This window comes from Salvelinus fontinalis, chromosome 5 (assembly GCF_029448725.1).
Source record: "Salvelinus fontinalis isolate EN_2023a chromosome 5, ASM2944872v1, whole genome shotgun sequence".
NCBI classification, from domain to species: Eukaryota; Metazoa; Chordata; class Actinopteri; order Salmoniformes; family Salmonidae; genus Salvelinus; species Salvelinus fontinalis.
Genome location: NC_074669.1, coordinates 9,164,421 through 9,186,333, shown reverse-complemented (window position 1 = coordinate 9,186,333; position 21,913 = coordinate 9,164,421). Strand labels below are relative to the sequence as shown.

The 21,913-nt window shown below is 41.6% G+C and overlaps 1 protein-coding gene across 7 annotated transcripts; it reads right to left on the bottom strand.

The window, feature by feature from the left end:
* Positions 1 to 4,930: 4,930 nt before the first annotated feature.
* si:ch211-106e7.2 (uncharacterized) lies at positions 4,931 to 21,566 on the bottom strand. 7 transcript variants are annotated; one of them, XM_055922319.1, is made up of 4 exons: positions 21,199 to 21,566; positions 8,043 to 12,823; positions 6,584 to 6,652; positions 4,931 to 5,994 (listed from the first exon to the last, which is right to left on the bottom strand). In XM_055922319.1, the coding sequence occupies exons 2-4, from the start codon at positions 12,763 to 12,765 to the stop codon at positions 5,867 to 5,869; spliced, it is 4,920 nt and encodes a 1,639-aa protein (XP_055778294.1). In that variant the 5' UTR covers positions 12,766 to 12,823; positions 21,199 to 21,566; the 3' UTR covers positions 4,931 to 5,866. The 7 variants fall into 7 exon arrangements, with proteins under 7 accessions (XP_055778294.1, XP_055778288.1, XP_055778289.1 ...); XM_055922313.1 differs by having other exon boundaries at positions 4,931 to 5,997; positions 21,199 to 21,564; XM_055922314.1 differs by lacking the exon at positions 21,199 to 21,566 and adding an exon at positions 20,574 to 20,917 and having other exon boundaries at positions 4,931 to 5,997.
* Between the last annotated feature and the right edge of the window lie 347 nt (positions 21,567 to 21,913).

Here is a 21,913-nt window from a genome sequence, read left to right as displayed (position 1 = left end):
AGAGACTGATAAACAGCTTCCATCTCCAGGCCATCAGACTGTCAGACAGTCATCACTAGCTGGCCTCCGCCTAGTCCGCCTAGTACCCTGCCCTGAACCTTAGAGACTGCTGCCCTATGTACTGGTCAATTTAATGTTTACATACTTGTCAAAACTATCACTAAGGACTCCAAGTCGAAGTTAAATGAACAGATATTTATTGATATTGTTGTGGAATATTGACTCAGAAATATTACACCTTTACTGGAACTTGTGAATTCAATTTAGACTTTATTACAAAGTAGCAAAGTCGTGCTATTCCATGGAACAACCGTCTTTCTCAGTACAGAGCTTTGCTTTTATAGCATTACATCCTTACATAACGCATATGGGTACTCCCCATATGCAAATGAAATAACTCCCCTTGTCCTTTCGCCACCATTATCTTTTAGTCCCAGTTCTTGCTTGTTCACGCCCATTAACGCCCCACATCTGCTTCGAGTTAAATTCTAATGGTGGCAGGACCCTTTAAGTAATACAAAAAATAATACATTTATTGTATACATATGTTTCACTTATTGGTCATTTTGTATTAGTATGTCCAGATGTAACAAATGTAGTTATGGACATTTGCTAATGTAGTCATGTACATTAGCTAATGTAATCATTGGCATGAGTTTTGCTCAGAAACAGCATATGCACTAGGTGACATCATTTCTACATTTAGCCAATGTAATTATTGGCATGATCTCTTCTCGGAAATAGCAAATGCAATTAGTGGCATTATCGAATTATCTCCCTCAATATTGTCCGGAGAGGTTACAACAAACAATACTCAAGGCACAAGTCTGTCAGAAGCTCTGAAGGGGTGCTTCCCCTTCAGAGCTTCCCCTTCAGCTTCCCCTTCAGCACTCTTTATACTCATGCACAAACTAGGCATCTGCTCTCAGGGTGCAATAAACTGATAATGACCTTGCACACAGTTTCTAGGCGTTGGGCGAAAGTACAAATGGGTTCCATTCTTTCTGCTCTTCTATCAGTTCCCTCCCTGAGAGCAAAGTCACAGAACATCCTAACAGTCAGGAAACAACACGCTACATATCACACATTTGCAGATACAGGATGTCTAAAATGTCTACTACATACTGTTCTACCCAATCTATGTACAGTTGAAGTCGAAAGTTTACATACACTTAGGTTGGAGTCATTAAAACTTGTTTTTCAACCAATCCACAAATTTCTTGTTAACAAACTAGATTTGGCAAGTCGGTTAGGACATCTACTTTGTGCATGACACAAGTAATTTCTCCTGCTTTGTTGCAGGAGGGTGGGCACCCCCACAAGTGTGCACTTTACAAAATAGATGGCGTTATGAGAAAGGAAAATTATGTGGATATATTGAAGCAACATCTCAAGACATCCGCCAGGAAGTTAAAGCTTGGTTGCAAATGGGTCTTCCAAATGGACAACGACCCCAAGCATACTTCCAAAGTTGTAGCAAAATAGCTTAAGGACAACAAAGTCAAGGTATTGGAGTGGCCATCACAAAGCCCTGACCTCAATCTTATAGAACATTTGTGGGCAGAACTGAAAAAGCGTGTGCGAGCAAGGAGGCCTACAACCCTGACAACAGCTCTGACAAGGGGGAATGGGCCAAAATTCACCCAACTTATTCACCCAAGCTTGTGGAAGGCTACCCAAAACGTTTGACCCAAGTTAAACAATGGAAAGGCAATGCTACCAAATACTAATTGAGTGTATGTAAACTTCTGACCCACTGGGAATGTGATGAAAGAAATAGAAGCTGAAATAAATAAGTCTCTCTACTATTAAAATGCAGAACTAAGAACAGATATAGCCCTTGGTTCACTCCAGACCTGACTGCCCTTGATCAGCACAAAAACATCCTGTGGCGGACTGTAATAACATTGAATAGTCCCCGCGATATGCAACTGTTCAGGGACGTCAGGAACCAATACACGCAGTCAGTCAAGAAAGCAAAGGCTAGCTTTTTCAAGCAGAAATTCGCATCCTGTAGCTCTAACTCCAAAAAGTTTTGGGACACTGTAAAGTCCATGGAGAACAAGAGGACCTCCTCCCAGCTGCCCACTGCACTGAGGCTAGGTAACACGATCACCACTGATAAATCCATGATAATTGAAAATTTCAAAAAAAAATCAATAAGCATTTCTCAACGGCTGGCCATGCCTTCCTCCTGGCTACTCCAATCCCGGCCAACAGCTACTCGCCCAAGCCTCCCCAGCTTCTCCTTCACCCAAATCCAGACAGCAGATGTTCTGAAAGAGCTGCAAAACCTGGACCCGTACAAATCAGCTGGGCTAGACAATCTGGACTCTCTCTTTCTAAAACTATCTGCCGCCGTTGTTGCAACCCCTATTACCAGCCTGTTCAATCTCTCTTTCGTATCGTCCGAGCTCCCTAAAGATTGGAAAGCTGCCGCGGTCATCCCCCTCTTCAAAGGGGGTGACACCCTAGACCCAAACTGTTACAGACCTATATCCATCCTGCCCTGCCTATCTAAAGTCTTTGAAAGCCAAGTTAATAAACAGATCACTGACCATTTCGAATCCCACCATACCTTCTCCGCTGTGCAATCCGGTTTCCGAGCCGGTCACGGGTGCACCTCAGTCACGCTCAAGGTATTAAACGATATCATAACCGCCATCGATAAAAGACAGTAATGTGCAGCCGTCTTAATCGACCTGGCCAAGGCTTTCGACTCGGTCAATCACCATATTCTTATCGGGAGACTAAATAGCTTTGATTTTTTAAATGACTGCCTCACCTGGTTCACAAACTACTTTGCAGACAGAGTTCAGTGTGTCAAATCGGAGGGCCTGTTGTCCGGACCTCTGGCAGTCTCTATGAGGGTACCACAGGGTTCAATTCTCGGGCCGACTCTTTTCTCTGTATATATCAATGATGTCGCTCTTGCTGCGGGCGATTCCCTGATCCACCTCTACGCAGACAACACCATTCTGTATACTCCTGGCCCTTCCTTGGACACTGTGCTAACTAACCTCCAAATGAGCTTCAATGCCATACAACACTCCTTCCGTGGCCTCCAACTGCTCTTAAACGCTAGTAAAACCAAATGCATGCTTTTCAACCGTTCGCTGCCCGCACCCGCCCGCCCGACTAGCATCACCACCCTGGACGGTTCCGACCTTGAATATGTGGACAACTATAAATACCTAGGTGTCTGGTTAGACTGTAAATTCTCCTTCCAGACTCATATTAAACATCTCCAATCCAAAATCAAATCTAGAATCAGCTTTCTATTTCGCAACAAAGCCTCCTTCACTCACGCCGCCAAACTTACCTGAGTAAAACTGACTATCCTACCGATCCTCGACTTCGGCGATGTCATCTACAAAATAGCTTCCAATACTCTACTCAGCAAACTGGATGCAGTCTATCACAGTGCCATCCGTTTTGTTACCAAAGCCCCTTATAACACCCACCACTGCGACCTGTATGCTTTAGGTCGCCAGACCCACTGGCCCCAGGTCATCTATAAGTCTATGCTAGGTAAAGCTCTGCCTTATCTCAGTTCACTGGTCACGATAACACCCACCCGTAGCACACGTTCCAGCAGGTATATCTCACTGATCATCCCCAAAGCCAACACCTCATTTAGCCGCCTTTCCTTCCAGTTCTCTGCTGCCAGTGACTGGAACAAATTGCAAAAATCGCTGAAGTTGGAGACTTTTATTTCCCTCACCAACTTTAAACATCAACTATCTGAGCAGCTAACCGATCGCTGCAGCTGTACTTAGTCCATCTGTAAATAGCACACCCAATCTACCTACCTCATCCCCATACTGTTTTTATTTTCTTTACTTTTCTGCTCTTTTGCACATCATCATTTGCTCATTTATCACTCGAGTGTTAATCTGCTAAATTGTAATTATTCACTCCTATGGCCTATTTATTGCCTACCTCCTCATGCCTTTTGCATACACTGTATATAGACTTTCTTTTTTCTACTGTGTCATTGACTTGTTTATTGTTTACTCCATGTGTATCTCTGTGTTGTTGTCTGTGTCACACTGCTTTGCTTTATTTGGCCAGGTCGCAGTTGCAAATGAGAACTTGTTCTCAACTAGCCTACCTGGTTAAATAAAGGTGAAATAAATAAATAAAAATAATTCTGACATTTCACATCCTTAAAATAAAGTAGTGATCCTAACTGACCTAAAACAGGGAATTTTTACTTGGATTAAATGTCAGGAATTGTGAAAAACTGAGTTTAAATGTATTTGTAAACTTCCGACTTCAACTGTATATACTGTATTCTGGCTCATGCTATATAAACTACTGCTGTACACACATTTTCTATTCATATACTGTCTATACACAACATTCACATACTGTTTATTTATATTCCAGACTCTGATATTGCTCTTTCTGACCTTGCACTTCTGATAAATCTTAATCCAAAAGTTAAAAAACAAGAGATTGTGTGCGTTATTATATTGCTAGATGTTGCTGCATTGTTGGAGCTAGAAGCATAAGCATTTCACTGCACCTGCGATAACATCTGCTAAACTGTGCACCCTAATGGTTGAGACATTGTGTTGGCACCTGAGCGTTCTGGACATTCTGCAACGACCTCCACATTCTGACTGTCTGAACAAAGGTGGTGTAAAACAAAAGTCGTTTGAAAGAGGCCATGAAAAAAACATCCTAAGAATTCAAAGGGTTTCATGTGAGAACAACTTTTGTTTGCAATCAAGAACAACTCTGGGAGCCTAAACAATTGACACCCAACAGTGTCACAGACTAGTGCTAATTGCTCTGGATTAGCATTCACACCTAACCAATAGACACATCTGGCTCTGGCAACAGAATGTACCCAGCTTGCAAATACCCTCTAAAGTCAACAAGAATATCCAAGTGAAGGATGCTCTAGAGATAAAAACCAATATAAAGTATGTCAAATATTTATTTAGAAACAAATAACAAAATAAACCAACATATTAAAGAAATAACACCAGGTACAAAAAATGAAAAGTAAAAAAATATATACATTAATACACCATACGGTAATGCACCAGGTGACTAATGACACGTTTCCTGGCAGTGTTGTTTTTGTCTGTCACACGTTCAGTTTTTCACAAATTTCAATCTATAACTACGAAGAACTATAAAAGTTTAATACTAAAATACAGAACCAGAATACAAAGGTCTAACTAATGCAATGCAACGTTGTTGAAGCTGTCTCAGTATCTTGAACCATACAGTACTGTTCATCCTGTGGCAACAAAAGGAATCGGTTTAAACTCCAGCAAAATAACTATTGAGAATGTAACTATTGATAAGGTATGAGAATGTAGAAGGTAAGAGTCAAGAGGTGAAATTATGTAGCCTACAAATTCAAATAAACTGCAGTACATTTTCATAGTCCAAATTCTGATATCCGTGCAAACAATAAACATGAGGTTTGCATAAAATATTGTTAACCCCAAACTTTTTTAAAAAAAGTCTGAAATGACATTGACAAGAAAATAGCCATCCAATGGGCCACAAAACTTTGTTTAATGTTTTTTAATGACAAAGTCTTGCAATGTTGACCGTCAGGCCTGAGGTAGAGGATACTGTCAGATATATTGTCTCAGTCATTTAAGAATATAAACAATTATTACGATAAAAAAAATAACCATATTATGAACTGCCCAACCTTACCACAATAAGGTCAATATCTGCATTCCAAAATAACATAATTTTATTTTGAAAAAGGTTGTCATAAACAAAAAAAACTGAAATTGTACAGACTATATTTCCATTGGAAACAAGTTACAAGAAACAGATTGTCAACAGTCCTCACTCCACTCCTCCATTCCTTAACTGGAGGCAATACAAACTAGTCTTGGGATAGCCGCTTGAATTTCATCTGAAACTCCTGGAAGGCAGTGGAGGAAGACTTGGGGACTTTAGTGGTCGAAGAGGTGAGAGGACAATATCTCTTCTGAGGGCCAGCAGACCATAAACCTACTGGGAGTGTAATAGTTAATTTGTTACAATAAATTTAAAACACCTCACATTTGACAGAAAGGAATAAATAGAGATCTGGAACTGCATAGATACACTACCGTTCAAAAGTTGGGGGTCACTTATAAATGTCCTTGTTTTTGAAAGAAAAGCTATTTTTTTTGTCCATTAAAATAACAAATTGATCAGAAATACAGTGTAGACATTGTTAATGTTGTAAATGACTATTGTAGCTGGAAACGGCTGATTTTGAATGGATTATCTACATAGGTGTACAGAGGCCCATTATCTGCAACCATCACTCCTGTGTTTTAATGGCACATTGTGTTAGCCTTTTAAAATGATAAACTTGGATTAGCTAATTGATCATTAGAAAACCCTTTTGCAATTGTTGACGTTGAGACTGGTGTTTTACGGGTACTATTTAATGAAGCTGCCAGTTGAGGACTCAAAAACAAGGACATTTCTAAGTAACCCCAACATTTTGAACGGTAGTATACAAAAAACACTTTCCTTACAAAAGACATGCAATGTAGGAAGCCATAATACATACATTTTCAACATGTGGTTGGATAGAGCATGCTATTACCTTGGGATTTCCGGACTATTGTTTTAGGACTCTCAGTCGTCGTAGCAACAGCATCAGCACCAGCCATTTCTTATGGGAAAAAGTGTTTCAATGTGAAAAGGGTAGGTATAAATGTCTAATTACAGGTAATCGTAATTGGAGTAACCATAATTGGAGTAAGACTAGGGCTGGGCGATATGGCCAAAATCTCATATCACAATATTGTTCACATTTTTGACGGTATGACCGCATTTTATGTTTTTGAATAATACAAGTTCTAAATATTCAGGACCCTAGGGTGGCAACACATAAATTAAGTGATTTCAATGTGGCATTCTACATTCTGATTGAACAGTATAAAACAACTTCAACCAAATATAATGTTCTGCATTTTCATACATTTCTGCATTTCCTGCACTTTTTGAATCATTTTCACACTGTCCTGTAGGGCTGCATGATAGATATGGGAGAAGAAAATCTAGGCCTACAGTAGTTTATTGGCGAAGTGTTGAAATCATGGAAGTATAATGATATTGTAACTCAATAGTTGGAATATAGAGGGCATCACTTTGAATACATTGTTATTTGACATGACAACAAATTAATAAGCCAGGGAGGAATTATTTTGACAGGATAGGAACGAATGTGTTGGTCAGTGTTTCATAGGGGACCCTATACAATTGTTACATTATGTGTGTATTCTCTTACATCATGTAGCTAGCTAGAAATCCTGCTTCGCCTAAAGATGGGTTAGCTGACGTCACGAAAACAATCCGCACGCTTCAAATGGGACAGAAGTCTGAGTTGTTGGGATTCTGGATAGCCAGATAGCTACCAACAATACAAGAAACTATCATGTGGGAAATCGTAAGGGACTTGTTTCAGTTAGTATAATATTTTTCTTGATACAAATGTCGAGGTGTTTTGACCGATTTCATGTCAATGCTAATATGGCAAAAATTCACTAGCTAGCTAACCAACAACTATAACAATGTATTTGAGAGACAAGTGCTCATTGAGCAAATCTATTTGTTTTCAATAAACATTGAAGAAATATAGTTTACATGTCAACAACTAAACAAATGTTTTACTCCACAGTTGTGTTAGTAAACAATCAACCCATCTATTCCTCTCTGATTTAGAAACATACTGAGCAATGGTATCAATCAGGCTGCATTACTGGCTAGCTACATTTGCGCCGACTGATTACATTTAGATAACTAGTTAGTGATTAGCATTAGTGGCGAACATGATTTATTTTAGCGCCAACTTGCTAAGAAAAGGCAAACTAGATGTTGGCAGACTAAGATACACAAACTAGTAGTGTTTGTTTAACAAACCAAACACTGAAATACAGTTTTAGAAGGTACAGTTAAAACCCAAACTGGTCCTTGCATCAATACCGGAATCCAGTAAAATATGCTATACCGCCCAGCCCTACGTAAGACAGAGCAAGGATATCTGTTTTGGTACTACTTACCCTTCATTGAACCAGTCTGTGAAGTTGAGTCATCTTTGAAGTTGAACGACTCTGGCAGCACACTGAACCTCAGAACACTGTTCTCCTCAAGAGGCAAAAGAGCAGGGCTCCTGATCTTATTTGTACTTTTTTCCACTGTATCAGGTTTGCTGGATGGCACCACCTTGATCCTAGATTTCTTCAGTCTGAGTTTCAGGCCATTTAAGATTCTCTCTCTTTCAATGTGCCGCAAAGTCTGCTTGGCCCTTACGGTTCTTTCTGGTGTGGTTCGTCTTTCAGAGGATAATGCACTACCATCTGTGCTGGTCGAGGTAACAGTATTTTTGGCAACTTCAGCACAAACAATCTTCGGAGCAAAGCCTCTTCTGTTTCGTAGTCTTGATGCTCTGCCCCTGGACTTTGTCTTCTTTGTTGGCACAAAACTGTTCTCCCAGTCGTTGAAGAGCCGTTGTCTGACTGGGCTTTCCACTGGCGGGCTGGTCTCAGAGGGCTCTATCCTCCAGGACTTGACATTCACACTGAGGGTTATAGGAGGTGCTGGAGCTTCGTCTGCAAAAGGTCTAGGTCGAGAAGAATTATGGTCCTTGCGTTGGCCAGTTACTACAGTCCCATTTGTTCTCTGGGGCGAGGAACCAAACAAGGCCAGACTTACTGTGGTGACCCTTGAAATCTTGGTCCCAATTCCAGGTTCTGCTGGCTTCTGGAGATTGCGACTGTTTGAAGGTCGCTCTTCTTCCAAAGAGTTAGAAGCACTTGTATTGGGGGGCTCGAAATCGTCATCTGTGTCAGTCAAGTTGACCTCAGGAACAAGTTGAATGAAGGGACCCAAACCTTGCCTCATTTTCCTTCGCTTTCTTGGGACAGACAATTTTGAATGAGGACCTTCAACACATCTCTTGTGTCCAACCCCTTTTTGTTTAACCTTGCAGCTACAATTTAATTTAGGCGATAGATGCTTGTGACATCTTTGTGCCAAGGAGAGTGATGTTAGAAAACTGATTTTCTCTGCTGGTTGGCGTAGCAGATTAGAAGTAGGAATGGTAACTGTAGGACTGACTTCACTACCCCCAAGGACCCTTTCTTCCAAAGTGACACTAAGTGCTTGTACACATTCCATTTGTTTCTGGAGTGGACCTGGTAGTTGCTGCTTTGGCTGTACATTGTCCCACACCAGCTCGGACATTGGGGTGGATACTTTGAGAAAGTCTTCATAGCTCGAGAAGACATCTTCAATTTCAACTTCAATAATGTTTGGGCACTTGATGGGCAGGCACAGTGATGGGGGTTTTGACAATGGCAAGCTCTTCGCCCCATTAGTGTATGGGCGATCAGTCTCAGATTCACTATCAGACAAGACAAAAGTTTGGCATTCAATGTCTGTAGATTCCCATGATTGGGGATTACCATTTTTACCAGGATTCCCTTCCCTCTCTCCTTCTGCTGTGCCATATGATTTACATAAATGCAGGCTTTCCCTTTGTTCTGCATTTGTTGTGCTCGGTTCAACAGCCAAAGTTCCCTCGACAAACATCTTCGCATTCACAGTGGCCTTTGTCAAACCCAATTCAGCCTTGTACTGGCATTTGCAGGACACAGAATTGGTGGACCCACTGAACACTGCCTTCCAACGTGAGAGACAACAGTAATCTTCTGATTGGACATCCACTTCGTATTTTACAGTCGTCAACTTTACATCTACACCCTCAGATGATTTATCCTCCACGGAGTAATCTTTCAACTCATTCAGCTCCACATCCACTGGCAATTTCAACTGGTCTTCTCCCACTTTGTCTTGCAGTAGCGGTCCATTGAAAAACCGCATAGCCTCTTCTGGTGGCAGCACGTTGATCTCCAGGGAGGAAAATGGATCACAAAAAAGTATGTTTTCACTTTCTTTCTTAACTGGTGAGAGGGTATGTGTAGATCTTTGTGCCAAACTTGACCCTTGAATTTCTTTAGGATCAGATTCAGAGGGTGCTGGTCTCTCTGTCTGAATCACCTCAGTCTGCATGTCACTGGCAGAGTCTGAAGAATTTTCATTTTCGGTACAATTCCGTTTTGGTTGTTCATCTCCTCTTTGAAGAGTCTGTTGGTCATATATTAGTGACCAAGGGAATCCAAACTCCCTGTCTATGTCATCAAGCTGATTATTGGTGTTCAACCACGAGGACTCTTGACCCGGGACCTCGGGGTAAACAGAATCATGTTTAAGAATGACACATTTCTCTTCAACTTGAGCCCAGTTTTTGCGCCTGACTTGTGAAAATATGACAGACTGTGATGACATATCGTCGCCACACACAGATCGAACCTCTCGCATTATATTCCATAAAATACCAGATCTTGCAGCATCTATAAGCTTCTGCCCATCTCCATCCCAATAGAGGTTTAGTAGCTTGCTTTCAACTTGTGTCTCAGAGCATTTTGGATGTTGCACAGTGTCTACCAACTCCTTCAATTTACCAAGTCTCCATTTGATTACAGGAACTGAGGACAATTCAAAAATGTCCTCATCTGAAACTACTTTTTCATTTGTTTCCTCACTCAATTGGTTAACATGCACATGAGTGGTCATTTCTCTGCCAGCTAACTCTTTTCTCTGAGTGGCTTGACATTTCAAATTAGATAATGGTTGAGAATCCACTTTCTCTACATGTAAGCAGTTTGATCGTGACCATTCAGACTCAAAATTTGAATATGTCTTGGCCAGTTCAACATCTGAAGTTTCTGAATTCTGAGGCACTGTTCTTTCAGCACCCGATTCTAATGTAGCTTCTGGTCTGACCTTGGGGACTTTTTGTCCAGATTCATTTGTCAAAGAAGCAGATACAGTAAGAGTTGTTTTGGCTTGTGATGGACTTTGGTCACAAGATTCTTCCCCAGGGTTGCTCACATTTTCACCACCAGTTGAGAACGACATACCTTGGGTAGTCAAGGGTATTCTATCAGCCACATTGAGAGATGTGTTTGTCTGCATACGCTGCGATAGTGGTTGTACAACGGCGATGGCCTTCTGCACCGTAGGAACAGAGAGGGCATTACTTGCAGATGATCCTTGCCGCACCAGAGCACTTTCATTAGGTTTATCTCCTATCAAAATAACATTTTCTGCTCTAAATCCATTTCCACTTTTGTCCTCTGTTACCGTTACGTAATAGCCCTGTCTTATGGGGTATGACGGCGGCACAGACTCACAGTTTTGCTGGCCTGAAAACTGCATACCATGGTTTAGCACAGAAGAAGATGGTCCAGTGTTGGATATCAAAACATAGGCGTTTTTTGGCTTGTTATGTAGTGTATGGGCTGAGCCTTGGTTTGGTATGTATTGCAGAGAATGTGCTCCTGCCCCAACCACATGTCCCGTCTTGTTCAGCACGGGTCCATGGGAGTGCTGGCCTGGGTATGGTGGAGGAGCGGACTCACGGGTGTGCTCGACTGAAGACTGTATACTATCGTTTGGCACAGATGAAGATGGCCCAGTGTTGGATGCCAGAACATAGGTGCCGCCTGCCTTGTAATGTAGGTTGGATACGCCTTCAATATGGGGCCTAGGATATGGGGCATGGTGTGCATTATTTTCAATGGCCCCTGCCTGACTGTTCATATTTGCACAATTTGACACAAGTCTGTTCTGTTGTGGTGGGTTGGTAAGGCCTGCAGGGCGATATCTTTGAAAATTATTAAGAGAAGGGTTATGCATAACATTGTATTGAGGATTCTGGCTAATGTTATGCATTGGCATTGACTGCCCCACTGTAGCATTTGGTAGATTGACCTGGTTGTTGCTGTCTGTGAGAGGTTGGAAGGGATACATTTGACTGTGGTTTGATGGGTCAGTTTGGACAGGTGTGCCATGTTGAACCCTGTTCATCTCAGTCCTGTTGTTATTGTTTTGATTTTGAATCAAATGCAACAGTTGTTTATATGCTGTGGGAGACAGTGGAGATGTCCTTGATGGTACACTACTTGTCTCCTGTGCACTTTGCAAAGAGTTTGGTGTTCGTGGATACCCCTGATGAAGAGCTTGAACTGCCATCCTACTTGAATCCTTTCCACTGACTACAGTCCATTGATGATTGGGACTCATACCCATTGCAAGAGCAGCAGCGGTACCACTGGAGGCCCCCTCTTGTCTGCCAAGTACCAGCTGCTGACTACCACTTGCTGGGCTTTGGAAATAAATACAATTTGTATTCAGTGATGCATTAATATCAGAGGGGCAGTGAATGGTTGCACCCTGACCATTCTGTACCAACCTCTGTGAATTGTTACTATTAACACCTAAAGACCCATGTCCCTGCTGGAAAGTGGGTTTAAATGCATCGTTAACCCTTCCGGGCAGGGTGTGATGGTATCCACTTTGTGATGTAACACCAGTTGATTGTGCAGCTGCATTGTTAGTCAAGAGTGATGTCAAAAGGGGACTAGTGGCCATTAGGGCCTGCTCTTTTGTGGGTGCCTGTTGATTCTGGGTCTGTCCACTCCAGTAACCTACACTGGTTACTTGACTGCTGTGTGGTAGACATTCACCACCTTGAGTATATGGGACCGCTGGTCCGACTTCCCTACCAAGTGTATACGCCACAGATGGTCTGACCGGCCCATATTGATGAGAATAGGTGCTCGGATTCCCACTCAGCTGACCACTGGTGACTTGGGGACTTGAGGATTGTCCAGTGACTGATCGATCCGGTCCACTTTGGGGCCAGGTAGAGGTCTGCATTCTCCTTGGCTTCTCAGTCTCGCCTTCTGCCCTGTGGTATGGCAGAACGTAACCATTTCTGAAATGAAAAACATGATAAACCAGGATTAGCCCAACAAAACACACAGTAACAAATGTGGCTTGAATCCAATGGTAAAAATCTAGGGTATGGCAATCTGGTGCCAGAAAGCCATCATATTCTTTGAAAGCATAGAAGTGATCGGTAGGCTAGCTGCTATTTTGTCACCACTGACGTAAACTGAGGTGGGCCGCTCGACTGGAGACACCCAAGATGTCAGCACACTGCATCAGCGCTACACCCATGACTTAGGGTACGCAACAGAAACCCATACACACATCCAAGGTTGAGGGGTCTGGAACGGTACATTGGTTTACTCCCCGAGAGAATGGACTGATGGGAACTGAAGACAAAAATTATCAGATGGACTGAAGGTAAAGGAGACTTGAGTCCAGTAGAAGTACAAGCGGTCACATCAAGATAAAACGGCTACTATAAATTTAACCTCTCTCGTACTCAAGGTTATACATTAACTTAATTAATGATGCATTCATTACTACATTCTCATGACTATGCAATGTCTCCCATAGAACATGAGTTTGTCACAGGGGATGGATTTATCACAGAGCTTAATTTTCTTTATTTACGGTACATTTTCAATCTGTTCTGTATTGTTTCCTATGATGGAAACTGTATGACTTGTGCCGATTCTTATTGTATAATTAGCTCATTAGTATGGGTTAGGTTGTTAGAGCTTGTGTGTGTTATTGTAGCAAAAGGGTAAGTACAGAAAGTGTCGGTTTCAGGTCAGACAATTTTAGTTCTGTATATTAAGATTAAGGAAGTATGTAAAAGAGCATCAGTCGGGTCTCAGTTCCTGTTAAGCAAAGTTAGTTTTTGTGAAACTAGGCCGAGAAGGTGGTGGAACTCAACAGCCAACAATAGTTGAAGAGTAAGGAAACATCTGGGAGGGGGGCCAGAGCGATCTGCCCCTCCCAAAAGATAGAATTTGTAGATAAGTGGCCCTCTTTCTGGGACTGACCCACAAACAGGACCAAGCCTGGCATGTCGAGGAGTGACAGACTCCATCCTAACTGGAGGGGTCCTCTCATCTTATCTATGAGCACAGACAGGGCTCTAACTCCTCCAGCTCCACAATGAGCTGGCCTGCACCATGTTAGCCAGCCTGCCAGCTTAGTAGAGTCTGCCACTAGCACAGTCAGTGTAGTTACCTCAGCTATCCCCATTGAGACCGTGTCTGTGCCTCGATCTAGGATGGGCAAAACTAAACATGGCAGTGTTAGCCTTAGCAATCTCATTGGAATAAAGATCTCCTCCATTCCTGTCATTATTGAAAAAGATTGTGATCTCTCACATCTCAAAATAGGGCTACTTAATTATGGCTGCAGGGCAGTATTGAGTAGCGTGGATGAAAAGGTGCCCAGAGTAAACTGCCTGTTCCTCAGTCCCAGTTGCTAATATATGCATATTATTAGTCTATTTGGATAGAAAACACTCTGACGTTTCTAAAACTGTTTGAATGATGTCTGTGAGTATAATAGAACACATATGGCAGGCAAAAACTTGAGAGAAAAAATCCAACCAGGAAGTGGAAAATCTGAGGTTTGTAGCCTATCGAATACATAGTGGGATATGGGTCATTTTGCACTTCCTATGGCTTCCACTAGATGCCAACAGTCTTTAGAACTTTGTTTGATGCTTCTACTGTGAAGGATGAGGGAATAAGAGCTGATTAACCTGTTGAGGACAGAGGGCGCTGTTTTCACTTTGGGGGAAAATCGTGCCCAATTTAAACGGCCTCGTACTCAATTCTTGCTCGTACAATATGCATATTATTATTACTATTGGATAGAAAACACTCTAGTTTCTAAAAGCGTTTGAATTATTTCTCTGAGTGAAACAGAACTCATTCTGCAGCACATTTCCTGTCAGGAAGTGAGATTTCTGAAATCGAGGTCCCTGTTCTAAGGTCAGTTTATAAGTCCCCATGTAAGCTATGGGGCTACATGCACTGCATACGCCTTCCTCTAGATGTCAGTAAGCGGTGAGAATTTGAATGGAGTCGATTGCGCAATCTGGGACACTATAAAGGCTCATGGAACGGAAGTACCGTTCTTTTCAACGGGGCGTCTGGCGCAAGAGGGACATCACAATGGCGTCCTGCAAAAGCTTTCGTTTTAGCAGTTCTATATCTCTGGTCATGTTTTTATTCGTTATAGGTGTTAAAGATATCATAAGGTAGTTAATTTAAACCGACTTATAGCAGTTTATATCAGTTTATTGCAATTTTCTGGGATTTCTTTGTCACACGCTTTCACGAGTTGGACACCTCTCCAGTGGGTGGCTATTGTTAGCTGCTATTTCTACAGGAGAAGAGGACATCTTTTAACCAAAAGACGATTGTTCTGGAGAAAAGACACCTTGCCCAAGATTCTGATGGAAGCTCAGCAAATAGTAAGCAATCTTTATGTTGTTAATTCGTATTTATGTTGACAAATGTCAAATAATAATTCCGCCATGAAATTCGGTGCGGTCTCACTTTAGCGCACGCTGTATGTTGAAGTAACGTTAATTGTAAAAATGTAACACAGCGATTGCATTAAGAACTAATTTGTCTTTCATTTGCTGTGCAACCTATATTTTTTTGTCAAGTTTTGGATTAGTTACTGATTAGAATAGGTGCCTCTCCAAAGATTTCTCCCGACATTTTCTGGGCAGTTTTGCTACTTTTCTCATTGTATAACCACGATTTGTGCCGCTAAATATGCACATTTTCGAACAAACTCTATATGCATTGTGTAATATGATGTTATAGGACTGTAATCTGAAGAATTCTGAGAAGGTTAGTGAATTTTTTTTATATATTTTGGTGGTTTATACGTTATATCGCTATTTTTGTCTTGAATCAATGCTGTTGTGATGTTTGCTATTGTGGTAAGCTAATATAACGCTATATTGTGTTTTCGCTGTAAAACACTTAGAAAATCTGAAATATTGGCTGGATTCACAAGATCTGTGTCTTTCATTTGCTGTACGCTGTGTATTTTTAAGAAATGTTTTATGATGAGTAATTAGATAATACACAATGGTCTCTGTAGTTATTCTAGTTGCTTTGGTGAGAGTTGTGATGGTGGCTGCAATGGTAAACTATGATTTATACCTGAAATATGCACATTTTTCTAACAAAACATATGCTATACAATAAATATGTTATCAGACTGTCATCTGATGAAGTTGTTTCTTGGTTAGTGGCTATTTATATCTTTATTTGGTCGAAATTGTGATAGCTACCTATGCAGGAAAAAAATGGTGGACAAAAAAAGTTGTGTATTTTGCTATCGTGGTTAGCTAATAGATTTACATATTGTGTCTTCCCTGTAAAACATTTTAAAAATCAGAAATGATGGCTGGATTCACAAGATGTGTATCTTTCATCTGGTGTCTTGGACTTGTGATTTAATGATATTTAGATGCTACTATTTACTTGTGACGCTATGCTAGTCAGCTTTTTTACTGGTGGGGGTGCTCCCGGACCCGGGATTGGGAGGAAGTAGAAGTTAACTAGTGATTGTTAAGATTGATAGTTTTTTATAAGATACGTTTAATGCTAGCTAGCACCTTACCGTGGCTCCTTGCTGCACTCACATAACAGGTAGTCAGTCTGCCACGCAGTCTCCTCGTGGAGTGCAATGTAATCGGCCATGATCGGTGTCCAAAAATGCAGATTACCGATTGTTATGAAAACGGCCCTAATTAAATCGTCCATTCCGATTAATCGGTCGACCTCTACTCCTAATGAACCTCACTGGACTAGGTAACGGCTTCCCTTAGCCTAATGACACACATAAGAGTAGTACACAGAGTAAGTGCACTCTAAGAAGTATAATGTGCACCAATGTACTGGAAAATTACCAATAAACGCTGAACTGTAGTCAGGTCAAGAACCTGGTGAGAACTACGAGCATGCAGATGTGCTTCCCTGAGACGATTTCTGACAGTTTGTGCAGATCCAGTTTCATCAGCTGTCCGGGTGGATGGTCTCAGACAATCCCACAAGTGAAGAAGCCGGGTGTAGAGGTCCTGGGCTGACGTGGTTACACGTGGTCTGCATTTGTGAGGCCAGTTGGAAGTACTGCCAAATTCTCTAAAACAACATTGGAGGCAGCTTATGGTAGAGAAATGAACATTCAACAGCTTGTAGACATTCCTGCAGTCAGCATGGCAACTGCATGCTCCTTCAAAACATCTGTGGCACTGTGTTGTGTGACAAAACTGCACATTTTAGAGTTGTCTTTTATTGTCCCCAGCTCAAGGAGCACCTGTGTAATGATCATGCTGTTTAATCAGCTTCTTGATAATCCATCCACCTGACAGGTGTGGCATATCTTGGCAAATGAGAAACGCTCACTAAGAGGGATGTAAACGAATTTGTGCACAAAACTTAGAAGAAAGAAGCTTTTTGTGCAAAAGGAAAATTTCAGGAATCTTTTATTTCATCTCATGAAACTTGGGACCAATGCTTTACATGTTGCGTTTATATTTTTGTTAAGTGTATTTCAACGGCTGATTTCCTTATATGAACTGTACCTCAGCAAAATCTTTGAAATTGTTGCATTTATATTTTTGTTCAGTATAGAAGGTTGATTAACTGTATTGCAAACATAAAGACAGTGGTAGGCCTGATCACCGACAATGACGAGACAGCCTATAGGGAGGTCAGAGACCTGGCCGGGTGGTGCCAGAATAACAACCTATCCCTCAACGTAACCAAGACTAAGGAGATGATTGTGGACTACAGGAAAAGGAGGACAGAGCACTCCTTCTTACCATTCTCATCGACGGGGCGGTAGTGGAGCAGGTTGAGAGCTTCAAGTTCCTTGGTGTCCACATCACCAACAAACTAACATGGTCCAAACACACCAAGACAGTTGTGAAGAGGGCACGACAAAGCCTTTTCAGGAAACACATTTTTTGGGGCATGGGTCCTCAGATCCTCAAACGGTTCTACAGCTGCAACATCGAGAGCATCCTGACTGGTTGCATCACTGCCTGGTACGGCAACTGCTCGGCCTCCGACCGCAAGGCACTACAGAGGGTAGTGCGTACGGCCCAGCACACCACTGGGGCTAAGCTGTCTGCCATGCAGGACCTCTACACCAGGCAGTGTCAGAGGAAGGCGCTAGAAATTGTCAAAGACCCCACCCACCCCAGTCATAGACTGTTCACTCTACAACCGCATGGCAAGCGGTACTGGAGCGCCAAGTCTAGGACAAAAAGGCTTCTCAACAGCTTTTACCCCCAAGCCATAAGACTCCTGAACAGGTAATCAAATGGCTACCCGGACTATTTGTATTATCCCCCCCCCAACCCTTCTTTACACTGCTGCTACTCTCTGTTTACCATATATGCATAGTTACTTTAACCGTACCCTCATGTACATACTACCTCAATTAGGCCGACTAACCGGTGCCTGTATATAGCCTCGCTACTGTTATTATTCACTGTCGGGTTTTTTTTCTCCTTACCTATTGTTCACCTAATACCTATTTTTTTACTAAAATTGCACTGTTGGTTAGGGCCTGTAAGTAAGCATTTCACTGTAAGGTCTACTACACCTGTTGTATTCGGTGCACGTGACAAGTAAACTTTGATTTGATATAGGCATATTGTTAATTTGGAGAAATGGGAGGTATTTGATGCACAGGAATTCTAGGCTAATAAAAACGTAGGCCTAATGATAAAACAGATGCATTTGCCGTTGGTAAGGAGATCGCATGTCGTCTAATATGTTTACTTCACTTTTAAAGGGCTAAATAAAATTATTGCAGGACATAAGTGGTATAAATTATTCCCACAACACAACAAATAGTAGGCTAGCATTTATCAAATCACTCATTCAATAGCCAAGCATTTTCGAAGGTAAATAGATCGGTAGCCTTGACAGTATGGGTAGGCTACAGTATTGCTGTACAATATTAGGTGTGCAACATCATAGCCCATTTAAATAAGGTGCTACATGTTATATTTGTGGCCAGAAAATCTATTGTCAAATGAACTGGCGCTGAGTGATTTGTATAAGTACCACATCCTAACAAATTGTGGCATGTAGTAGAAATATTGGTCCAATAATATTTCCCAGATACCGGAACTTGTGAATTCAAATAGACTTTATTACAAAGTAACAAGCCGAAATTGGTATATTTTGTAGACCAGAGGAAAGAGTGCCTACTACTGGCCCTCCAACACCCCTTCCAGCAGCATCTGGTCTCCCATCCAGGGACCGACCAGGACCAAACCTGCTTAGCTTCAGAAGCAAGCCAGCAGTGAGATGTAGGGTGCTATGCTGCTGGTTTATCTCTTCGTCTTGTTTCTAACTTGTTTATGAAACAGTTTTAACTTTACGTCCGTCCCCTCGCCCCGACCCAGGGACCCTCTGCACACATCAACAACTGACACCCACGAAGCGTCGTTACCCATCGCTCCACAAAGGCCGCGGCCCTTGCAGAGCAAGGGGAACCACAACTTCAAGGTCTCAAAGCGAGTGACATAACCGATTGAAACGCTATTAGCGCGCACCACCGCTAACTAGCTAGCCATTTCGCATCCGTTACATTTACACCCATCTTAACTTGGATATCACTCCTCTAAATGGCACAGACTTCCGAGCATAGATTCTACTGGTGGCGTAACCATAGCAATGGTACAAAGAAATGCCTAATGACCCTTCCCATAGCCAAATGGCCCAGACACACACATACGGTAAAGCCTATATTGATTATTCTCTAAGATACATAACACATGTAATGGAAAATCCCCTATAGGCACAGCATGTAGCTGTGGCACAATCGGGTAGCGGGCGGCTCAACAATAAGAAGGCTGCAAAATTAAAATGTATTATTTTTGGGGAAAATGTCTTTAAACACTATTATTCCTCTATTACTGTAGATATATTAAATACATTTTCTGGAATTACAAGGCAAAAATATTACATGTAACACCTTTAAATTTCGGAGCATATATCAAACCAGGGGAAGAAACCAATCATTCACAGATCATATATTGAAATATTGAAAAACTATTTGTTTTATATAAAGAAATGTGGGCTGTAGCATATACTTTTCATTTGTTCACAAGGACAATCAATCTTGCAGAATGTGCATGCATACAGTGTCTGGCCCTCACTTGGCTGCAAGCGTTTTTTTGTTTGGAAAAACCACTTTAACGTTCTACACACACCTCTGCCGAAATTTGCCATTGTACTTTCTTTAAGGAACTTTCATGGCACCGTTCCAACATCTCCAAATCAGACAACAAATTATGGTGTTTTTCTTACCATAAAATGTGAACGAAGGCGTTTCTCCGGCAGGGTTTTAGCGCTCGTTCACAAAGCACAAATATAATATGGCACTGTTTAATCAATGAAAACATACTAGGCTATGTTGTGTGTGACAGTTTTATAAATTCCCATAATTTGTGGCCCACACAAATCCTAGAATCTCCATTTACGTCAGAATTTAGTAAACAATGTAAGCACTGTTAATAAATGAGGCCCCAGGCTTCGTGGAGTTCAGCTAACGTTACGCCCTTACAAAAGAAGATCGCAGTCAGAGTGCAATATATGCTGCAAAGACTTCGTCCAAATCAATGTTTTTTTCACTGTTGTAATTTTGCAGTGTAACTGCTTTTGTTATACTGCAGTTTCAAAAATACAATATGTTTTGTTAAGGCGCGACTAGTCCATTCACCCAAGGTCTATAGCCTACTTTAATGTACATTATGAAACGCTTACCTTGTACCTATGTTTGTCCTCTGTAGAGGAGTGCCTTTGTTTGCTTTAATCTAATAATTTTTCAAAAATTAATAAACTACAACTGGCTGTATGCTAATTTCTTTTTCTCGAAGATGGCAACTCAGCGAAAATGCGCATGCTCAATAAGTATTTGGAGACCTAGGCCTGTCGTCAGATTCAAGGTATACGTTTCAGAACTAAATATGTTTTTTAAATATTGACCTTGAGCGAATCGATTTAGTCGGAGATTAATTCCACAAAGCCTGTTCTCTGCTCGACTCCGTTCGTCAGAAACTTCCTTCACGATGGAGTTGAGTTTAGTCAACTACGCTGGACCACCCAGTGTAACGTGTGTATCACGTGAAACGCTAGTCTGAGTTACTATGCGCTTTGGAATTCGAAAATGTATTAATAAATCACTATCATACGCAGGATCATTTAGCCTAATATAGCCTACTTTATTCCTTTTCAGCCGGTCAAATAAACACTGCCTTACATAATTTCTTTTCTTTAGTCAGAAAACTCAAACTGTAGGATTAAATTATCTGCTGCCCAGCAAGGCTAGCTATGTACTTCATGTTAGTAAGAGATAGACCTAAAATTATATTTTAGAAAATGTACTTACAGATTATTCTAAAGACACGTTGTCCGTTAAAACCCGTAATCCTCAAATTGTTCCTTTGACTCCCGTTTCTGCAGCCACGCCAACTACGTTTGCTACGGTAACTTTTTTCTGAGGTGCATTCAATTCGCTTGAACGTTTGCTACATTGTGGAACTGTTTGTACTGAACCACACGTTTCCTCCCAAAACGTTCTTGTCGACTTTGAGGTACGTTTGTTCCCATTTGGTGGGTGTGGCTTGACCCAAACCTTCCCTGTTTTTCGACTGGTATTTCAGTACAGCCAAATATTATGACTATACTAACAAGCATTTCGCTTGTATGAAACCAATACAATTAGTGGGCTCCCGAGTGGCGCAGCAGTCTTTGGCACTACAAGCACCCTGGTTAGAATCTAGGCTGTATCACAACTGGCCGTGATTGGGAGTCCCATAGGGCGGCGCACAATTGGCCCAGCGTCTTCCGGGTTTGTTCTTAATTGATTTGCTTAGTTTTTTTTTGTACGTTTTTTTTTTTCGAGATAACCTAACAAAGGGAGTCATTGTGGCTCAGTTGGTAGAGCATGGCGCTTGCAACACCGGGGTTGTGGGTTTGATTACCACGGGGGACCAGCATGGAGAAAAAAAATACAAGCATCTATGCACAAACTACTGTAAATCACTCTGGCTAAGAGTGTCTGCTAAATGATTGAAACGTAAAATGTTGTTCACAAAGTGCCA

What these genes read in the sequence shown, in the direction of transcription:
- si:ch211-106e7.2 (XM_055922313.1), bottom strand. Translation starts at nt 12,765, where the DNA reads ATGCAGACCTCTACCTGGCCCCAAAGTGGACCGGATCGATCAGTCACT. An exon ending in ACAGACTGGTTCAATGAAGG is followed by an intron (nt 6,653 to 8,042) that starts GTAAGTAGTACC and finishes TTTTCCCATAAG; the next exon opens with AAATGGCTGGTGCTGATGCT. An exon ending in AATAGTCCGGAAATCCCAAG is followed by an intron (nt 5,998 to 6,583) that starts GTAATAGCATGC and finishes TTACACTCCCAG; the next exon opens with TAGGTTTATGGTCTGCTGGC.